We start from the raw sequence: 9,954 nt of genomic DNA, 5'->3' as shown, positions 1-9,954 counted from the left end.
GAGCGTGTCACAGCCACTGTAGCTGGTGTTACAACTGTTATAAGGCTACCAATGTGGGTGCTGGAACTGAGCCCAGATCTTCTTCAACTTCATACTATAGCATTTCCATAATTTTTTTACTTTTTCAATGTCTTTCTTCTCTCCAAACTTCCTATAGAGCAGTGATAATCTATTTTTCACATATTCTGTTCAACCACTCAGTCTAGATTTACTATGCTTGAAATACATGTGTATATAAGTGTCTGTGTGTATTTATATGACCAGACACTATACTAGATAGTTTACTAATCATTGTTGATAGAAGAGTAAAGAAAACAGACAGCATATACCATAAGTAAACTCAGACTTATTAGGACATCACATTGCAACAAACAGGCACCTTAATAAATTTATAGAAATTGAGTGATAGTCTTAACTGATAAGGTATCTCCTTGACCATTCATCAAGCCTAAACATCACATCAGGAAGCTGTATCTACAGCATCTTAAAGAACTGCTATCAGGAGGCCTGGAGAGGTGACTCAGTGGCTAAGAGCACTGGATCTTCTTCCAGGACCCAGGGCCAATTCCTAGCACCAACATGGCAACTCACAATAGTATTTAACTCAAGTTCTAGGGGATCTGAGGTCCTCTTCTTGTCCCTGAAGACACCAAGTACACATGAGGTACACAGACACACATGCTGACAAAACATCCATATACATAAAATAAATAATAGAATTAAAATTTTAAAAAAAGAATTACTATTAGTGCATGATCTTGGAACCAAAAAAACCTGAATTATAACCTTTGCTCTGCAATGTTAAATAGCAGTGAGACTCGAAGTAAGGCACTACAGATTTTTAGCCTCTATTATTACAGAGCAATGACTTCTAAATTTTTCGACCAAAAATTTCAAAGGTAAGACACCTGAGCATATTTCCTCAAAATAAACATATTCATTTAGCACAGCATTCTTGTAATATATTATTTCTATTATAATTTATATATACTAAGTACTTAAGATAACATGAAAATTAATGTGAATTGAAGTTTTAATGTTGTTCTGGGCTACTGGACTAGAAGATAGAAACATTAAAAAACATTAAGAATATAAAAGAATCTAAGAATATAAAAGGGGTTCTAAAAAAACAATTGTTATTTGTACTAACAACACAAGTCCCATGGGAATAATTCTCTTTTAAAAATAGAGCAGAACCTGGCATCCCAGCTCACATTTAGGAGGATAAGGACTGCCATGAGCTTGAGACTAGACAGGGATGGAGGGAGGGATGGATGGATGGACAGATGGAGGGAAGAAGGGAGGGAGGGAGAGAGGGAGGGATATACATATACACAGATGAAAACCTTTCCCATTTATGATTACAATAGTACTTATTACAGAATTGTTGCAGGGTATTTGATCACACCCTGAGATTATGTTATTTACTCAAAAAAAAAAAAACTTTTTAGTTATGGTATGACTCAGCCCTTAGCGAACACATTTACTCCCCCTGACTGGACTGCACACACACTCTTAAACAGTGAAGATATAGTTAGTTTGTAAAATGAATGTTTGAAAGTAATGTCTAATTGAGTGGTGGATAAAATGACGAATCAGAGAAATATTGGACAGAATATGCCCCAAGTCTCACAAGAAGTAAGAAAGTGAAGCTACCTGAGGAGCAGATGCAGAGAGGAGGCAGTTTTACAGAGACAGATTGAAGAGAGAACAAGCCAGAGGATGAGAAGGAGCTAGAAGATCAGAAGAGATTGCTAGAGTTAGTTGAGGCCAAGCAGAGCAATTGAGTAAGAGACCAAGAGAGAAGCCAGATTCAATCAATCAGTTTGGAGGGAATTTAAGCCTCCAAGCTGACTTGAAGTAGCCATCCAGAGTTCAGAAAGAGCTAAAAAGGGTGATCTTACTCAGTAGTAAGTCTCAGAAGTTGCAAACATTCTAGGCCTACATTAGATTGTACAGAGACTAAAAGTTTCCAGGATTAGGCCTAGGTTAGCTGACAGAGGCAGTAAACCTTAGAGATGACAATTACACGAGGAAAAGTTACATTTACACAGAGTATTTTTAAATTGCACAATTATGCAATCAGTATAGAGAATTCACATAATCTTCACCTATAAAATGTAAGTATTCTTAATATCTACATGGTTAATAAAAGCAAAAAATACAAAACAGTGATACAAAAGGAAAAGAAGCTAAAATCTCATGTTCAATGCTAACAAACTTCTGCTAATTAAGGATAATCAATCAATATCTTAGCTTTTCTGAATACTACATACAACTAACCTATGCCCTCTATGGCAATAAGCTAAAAGTTATGGTTAATAGTCTTCATATCCTATCAGATAACTAAACATTCAAATTTTATTTGGGACAGATGAGTGGCCCAGCAGTTAAGAGCATAGGCCACTCTTACAGAGGACCCAAATTTCGTTCCGAGCATCCAAGTCAGACAGCTTACAACTAATGGCTTGTCACTCCAGTTAAAAGGGACATAATGTCCTTTCATGACATTTGTGCATGCATACGCACACATGTACATGCACATGCACACACACACACACATACAAATTAAAAATAAAAAAAGCCTACTCAGGTCAGTAAGATGCCTCATCAGGTCAAAGTGTTTGTCATCCAAGCCTGACTGACAACCTAAGTTTGATGCCCAGAAATGACAATGGAAGAAAGGAGCTGGTTCTCAAAAGTTGTCCTCTGACATATACATCATAGCCTGCATGTGCATACACAATCATATACACACGATTATTATTATTACTACCATTATTATTTAAAATAAATGGTTTCATACAAGAGCAAAAAATTATGCAAATTCATTCTATCAAAACAACTAGCAAAAGGTAAAACTTGAAAGAACTCAGAAAACAAATACTTGAATTCTAAAATTCTATATAATCAGGTTTATATTACATTTAAAACACGCAAATATTTTAGATGAACATCATTTCTACAGTATCTCCTGGGAAAATATTTTTCAGTAAGTATTTCTAAAAAATACCATTTGAAGGTCATGTAAGATTGGAGTATTAAAATTTTTTAATAAGGAGCTGGAGAGATGGTGTAGCAGTTAAGGGTACCGGCTGTTCTTCCACAGGACCCAGGTTCAATTCCCAGCACCCACATGGCAGCTCAGAATTGCAGATCCAGGGGATCCAACACCCTCACACAGGCAAAACATGCAGGCAAAACATCAACACACATAAAATAAATCATTTTTTAAAAATTTAATCAACTTGGGCTGTCATGACACACTCCTTTAATCCCAGCACTCAGAGGAGGCAGAGCAGGCAGTTCTCCATAAGTCTGAGGCCAGCCTGGTCCCAGGACAACTAGGGCTACAGAGAAACCATGTCTCAAAAAGGGGGAGGGGAGTAGATAAATAAACAGACAGACAGACAGACAGACAGATGACAGACAGATAATTTTGATGAGTTTCATTCAAAGCCAATTTCTTCCCCTGAATCAATTATGGCTTTACTTTTTATTTGAACTCAAAAGTAAATTTCAGATATAATTTTTAAATGAAAAATGTACAATAATATTTTACACAAATAAAATCTAACTCTACCAATGAAAAGCTACAGGTCCCATCCCATCAACTGATCTCACAAAAAATGAAGAGGGACATTATAAAGGGACAGATGATGGAAACGCTGTCTCAGAAGTTGCATGCATCAGGCTCTGCTCTCATCTTCACAACAGTGAAGTGAATAGTGGCTAAAAAGCTGTCAATTTGGTATAAAAATTGTAATTTTTATTCTACCTGAAAGTTGTTTAATTTCATAAGTCAACAATTTTTTTTAGACAATATAGTAACACGGGAGACATGGCTCAGCCGTTACAGGCTAGGCTCACAACAATATCATAAGGCAAAATGGATATTTAAGCACTTCTTACCTCTTCAGGCAGCTCACTGTACATGGTTTCAGAGGTAGACAATAAAAATATAGGTGAAAAGGATGGAATATCCTGCAGCAATGTCAGAAAAGTTGCTCTCACAGTCTCGCTGACTGCATCCCACCAGTCACCAATATGAGGCATGTAAACAATACTCGGTACTGTTCTTCGAGCTTCTCGAAATATCTAAGGGAAGAAGAACCAGTGTTTAAAAGCTCAAATGGAGTACTCTAAAGCCTATACATCAACCCCTGGATACAGTAAAGATGTCAATCATCCCCAAACTTAATTTCCAAGGTAGGATACAAAAACCTATGTATGTATGTAACTCCTATGTACTCTTGCCTCATCATATGTAAATAGGTATTTTAACTATGGTATTTAACTATGGTATTTAAATAGGTATTTAACTATGCCTATTCAGTATCTATTAATAGCATAAAGATAGAAAAGTGTTTTTTACCTTGTACAAAAAATAAGGCACACCACTATTAAAAATGCTTCAAATAAAAAATAAGCATAACACCTCTACCACCCATACTCATTTTAGTGTTATTAATGAACTTCAACAAGGAAGAAAAGGACAGCACTGTTGAAATACTTAAGCAGTGTCTAAAATCACTGGACATAGGAATACATGTTAACCAAGCACTACCCTAGAGCTTAAATTTAATGAACTTTCTGCTTACACACTCAATTCTTTGTAGTTACAAAACAGTCTTACTTCTCTAAAGAGGAACAGCAAATTAGAAAGGAGTTCTGAGACACTTCCATGGTCAGAAAATTAAAATGGCCTTTTCCTCAGTTGTTAAAACCATCCTTCCTATCACACTTTGCCGACACACAACTATAAGAACCAGACTGGATATCAGTTTAACTGCTAAGCCAGAACTGCTCTCCCCTGCATGGGAGTTAACATCTGGTGAGCTCATCACTGAACTCTTGCATGTTAATATGCAATCTTTTTAACAAGTTTAGAAATAAATGTTGAACATCTGACAATATTTCTTCTAACTAGAAATTTCTATTTAGTTATTTCCCTTATTTTAAACACACTGCAATGAGCCTATGTAACGTAAAAGATAAACAAGAAATTAACACAAATGGCTAAGAGCAGATGTAGTGACTCATGCCTATAATCCCAACACATAGGTGGCTGAGGCAAAAGGACTGACAGTTCCAAGACAGATGAGGTTACAGAGCAAGTTTGAGGCCAGCCTGGGCTACACAGCAAGATTTACACACACACACACACACACACACACACACACACACACACACACACACACACAAACACACACAAGCATACAAACAAATTATTAGAAATTTTCTAAAAAATAAAAAGAACTATTTTTATTTCATGAGCATCCTTACAAATTACATAAGTTTATTCACTAACATTTCACAAATTAAATCTTTTGAATAAAATAGAAGGTGCTGTCAACACAGTAAGTAACCAGATGACAGAGGCTCAAATAGACTCTCCCAAGATGGAAGGAATATAGACGCTCCTATCACATGTTTCCTTTGCTCACTGTTTGCATATCCACCAATCCAGGGCAGCTGTATACAGTTTCCTCAGGACTCACAAACTCTGACCTTTACTGAAAATACTGTTATCCTAAATTTTGGAAATCTATAACTTTTTCTTCTTCAAAATTCTTATAGAAAATTTTTAAAAAACAAGCATAAATAATTGGCAAAAGGAAGGACCACACAGGAATGCAAAGGCAACTAAGACATTCATTAAAAAAAAAATGTGCATGATACCAAGACCAGGCGTGGTATGAGGAAGACTGTAACTAATTCTTACTGCTACTTTCCAGTTCTCCTGCCTATGCTGGTAAAATTAAGAGGAAGATAAATTAAACAGAGAAAGAAAGAAGACTAGCAAACAATGACTCCTCACACACTTCATAAATGGACTACTCCAAGTCACCCCATGCCTGGTGTACAGGAGAAAACAAAACATGCCTCAACAAAAAAAATTTTTTGGCCTTTTATTCTAGTACTGTTAAGACTGTCTATGAATACATCCGGCTACTTCCAAGTATCCGTGTGACCGAGCACTACAACAGGACAGAAAAACTTCCTAAAGCCAGAAATTAAAAAATGCAAGCAACAAGTGCTCTGCTGACTAGTAACTGTGAAATGCACAGACTCAGTCAATTCTCAGAGATGAGGTTTTGTTTAGATTTCTTTTTTATTGTCATCAAATCCTCTTCAAATTTATAACTTAAACATAATATTCTATTGTTTCCAATATCCCTAAAAATAACCTTTTTTTTTATAAATTTTACAAATTAGATTAGAAAACCTGTAGCAGATGAGTCTAACACAAATACAGAAAAATCTAAAAGGCGTATTAGCCTTTTCAACCCAAGAGTATAATGATATGACTGGAGAATTAACAATATTACAGAAGACTATAGGAGAGAAACAACATCTACAGATTGTTTCTACAATGTTTCCTCTAAGCCTTTAGTTGGGAACCATGTTTACTTTCTAGAAATATTGAAAAGCACTACTGAAGGACTTTTCCTTTTAATTTCTCAGTTTGTATATCATGATATTATGGTATACTTACATAGTTTTAAATATAAAACCAACTTGTTCTAATTTCCCAGGTTTATACTAACTAAAACTTCAAAAGGAGAGCTGAAACTTAGTGAGGAAGTACTTGTAGAGTGTTTCTAAGACCCCAGGTCAATTAAAAGCAATGAATGAATGAACGAATGAATGTTCCCAAAACTAGCATTTTAAAATTCTTAAGAGTATAAACATCAAAGAAAAGAAATGTAATTTTATTGTAAATGGTGGGATGTTGGTTTAAGAGTAATGTAAAAGCAGCCTTTCAATGATCATTAGACCATGTTCTGGTGTTGGGGAAGCAGGGTTCTGGGGATGGAACTTAAGGCTTCACACAACAGGCAAGTACTCTGTCACTAAGCTACATCCCATGTTGGCAATTTTTAAAGCTGTGGACTAAAAAAGTCTTTGTGGAATCAAATACCTGTTAGTTCAGAGGAAAAATAGAGCCTACTTTTAATGAAGTGGCAACTGGCTGGGAACAACTGATGCCATTTGAGAACTAGAAAAATACTCACCTATAAGGTGTCTTGGATTGGTGATGTGCAAGGTGTAGTAGAAAACAGAAAAACTGTTATAGAGAAAAAAAGACAGTAGGCCAAATTACTGAACCAACCGTTTCAAAACACCTCTGACATGACCAGCACTCTTGCACATGTAAAATGAACATGTTCCAGTGTCTGTTCACACTGTTTATTTCCTCCTGGCTTCCTTCTTGACCCAGATATTACAGTCTCTTAACCAGGTTTTCTTTGCCTTGAGGTTTTTTTTTTTAATCACAAATTACTTATGCTTAATATCAAAGGAAAACTCAGCTTATTGGAACTAAAAGTACCCATTCAAGGGAGCACTAATGTTATAAACTGCACTTATATTTATAGGAGTTCTAATCTGAAAAGCAAAACTGAGGAGGCAGCACTCTAGCCACCAAACTAACGTGTCTGGGCAGAGAGAGACTCGCCTTGTGTGTCAGACCCTCAGCTTGATGCCCCAGCACTGTGTGCACAAGTGCAATGTGTGAAATTTTTGCCATTTTCATTCTCTATTTTGGCAGCTCTGGGGATCAGATCCAGAGCTTTGTCCAAGTTGCTCAGTGTCCTCCCAATGAGTCATATACTAACCCCTGTATATGCATGCTTTAATTAAGAATTTATAGCTTCATTACAAACCATTTTGTTTACAAATTAAATCTTGAAATCTAGATAAAAAAATGAAATGCAAATATGAATAAAGCAGAAAATTCAAAGTCAGATATGCTCTGACTTACCTGAGAGGGTCTATCACAGCAAGAGGCAAACAACTTCATGTCATCAAGAAACTTCTATAATATCAGTTACTTAATATACTAAAATTATGGAACACAGCTAAAAGTAAAATTTAGGGAGCTAAAATTCAATTTTTATAAAAAGTACTTTATTTTAAAGCACTAATGAGTTGAATTTTTTGTATCTTGCTATTATAAGATTACATAGTATTACTGCTAGATTATTCTATTAATATCATTTTACTGCATTTATATTCTATTCACCTAAGATTTACTGAGCATCTTCTGTGAAAACAAGGCACTGTATGACCTCTGAAGATCAAGAATTCAAAAGAAAAGGCACCATGTTTTTCTACATAAGTACAAAACGAGCCAGTGATGAAGCACACCTATACTGTTTCTGATCTATGGCAATACTACACAAAACTCTGTGAAACTCTGTGAAAGTTAAATTTTCTGACACTTTCATTCCATAAAGACTTCAAATCAGTAACTATTACACATTCTGAAGTAAGACACTTTAACTTGCTTACAAATTCAAGGAGAGTGTATGCCACAGAAAACCCCAGACACCATGTGAACAAACACAAAACAACCAGTGTGCACTTCACCTACACATACAGTAAAACTGGAACAATAGAGAAGATTAGCCTGGCCCCTGAAAGAAGATGACATGCAAACTAGTGACGTGCTCCATATTTTTTGAAGGGACGGTGGATATAAGACTGGGTGGGCAGGATAACAGGAAGGCTCCGGGAGGAGCTGGGGAGGGAAAAAACATGGTCAAAATATGCTGTACAGGAAATTTAAGTTAACTAAAAGGGGGAGACTGCACTGAGATAAATATCAATCCTTTAATATTACTGAGTCAAAATGGCTTTCCCTGCGAACTTTCAGATATATTTTCTCTCTGGAAACAGAAAAATACTGAAACTTTCACCAAATAAAATATTAGCTCACCATTTCAACTTATTCATAACACTGTACAGTACCTAAATTTCAAAGCTCAGAGAACACACATTGCTCTTCCTGAAGACCTGAGTTTGATTTTCAGCACCCACATCAGGTGGCTTACAAGAGACCAAAACTGCAGGCCCAGGGAAATCCGACCCCTCTGACTTCTGTGGGTACTTGCATTCATGTGCATTCATGTGCACATATACCCCCCTTCATATACAGATATTTAAAATAATTTTTTAATCTTAAATAGACCACATATAAATTAACCCTATTTTAATAATACCTCTTTTAATGAAAAAGATAAAATATAATATTCATTTATCCTTTTTTTTGAATTTTTTTTTGATTTTTTTTAATTGGATATTTTATTTACATTTCATATGTTATCCCTTACCCCCTCCCCCCCCCCCCCCCGAACCCCCCATCCCCTTACCCCTCCTCCTTCTTCTCCATGGATGTAACCCCTACCTACCCCCCCCCCACTCTCACTTCCCCACCCTCAAAATTCATACCCCCTGGGGCGTCCAGCCTTCATGAGATCAAGGTTCTCTTCTTCCACCTGTGCCCGGCAGGGCCCTCCACTCTTACATATTCAGCTGAAGCCCTGGATCCCTCCCTAAGTGCTCCCAGGCTGGTGGTTTAGACCCTGGGAGCTGTGGTTGGTTGGTATTGTTGCTCTCCTCATGGTGCCACAAACCCTTTCAGCTCCTTCAGTCCTCACTCTAACTCCTCCATTGAGAACCTCATGATCAGTTCAATGGCTAGTTGTGAGCATCTGCCTCTGAATATGTCAGACTCTTGAAGGCCTCTGAGGAGACATCCATATCAGGCCCTTATCAGCATGCACTTCCTGACTTCCACATCAGCATCTACCTTTGGTGATTGCACATAGGATGGATACTCAGGTGGAAAGGTCTTCAAATGGCCCCTCCTTCAGTTTCTGTCCCTCACTTTGTCTCCATATTTGCTCCCTTGAGTATTTTGTTGCTCCTTCTAAGAAGAACTGAATCACCCCCACTTGGTCTTCCTTTTTTATGAGCTTCATGTGGCCTGTGAGTTGCATCTTGGGCATTTCAAGGTTCTGGGCTAATATCCGATAATCAGTGAATGAATACCATGTGTGTTCTTTTGTGATTGGCTTACTTCATTCAGGATGATAATTTCTAGTTGCATCCATTTACTTAGGAAACTCCCGAATTCATTGTTTTTAATAGCTGAGTAATACTCCA

General features: G+C 36.8%; 1 protein-coding gene and 1 non-coding gene across 3 annotated transcripts in view; one reads left to right on the top strand and one right to left on the bottom strand.

The window, feature by feature from the left end:
* Atad2b (ATPase family AAA domain containing 2B) overlaps positions 1 to 9,954 on the bottom strand; it is a 107,658-nt gene that overhangs the window by 35,529 nt on the left and 62,175 nt on the right. For both annotated transcript variants that reach the window (XM_028779391.1, XM_028779392.1), the window contains exon 17: positions 3,913 to 4,098. In XM_028779391.1, coding sequence (XP_028635224.1) covers positions 3,913 to 4,098 — 186 coding nt within the window. The remainder of the gene's footprint in view (positions 1 to 3,912; positions 4,099 to 9,954) is intronic.
* LOC114631121 lies at positions 8,366 to 8,468 on the top strand. The gene has a single exon (XR_003712914.1). It is a non-coding gene; the product is annotated as a U6 spliceosomal RNA (small nuclear RNA).

The sequence above is a fragment of the Grammomys surdaster genome, unplaced genomic scaffold, assembly GCF_004785775.1.
Source record: "Grammomys surdaster isolate TR1022 unplaced genomic scaffold, NIH_TR_1.0 351, whole genome shotgun sequence".
Classification (NCBI taxonomy): Eukaryota; Metazoa; Chordata; class Mammalia; order Rodentia; family Muridae; genus Grammomys; species Grammomys surdaster.
Note: the sequence above shows the minus strand (reverse complement) of the source record. Positions and strands in the feature narration are given on the sequence as shown.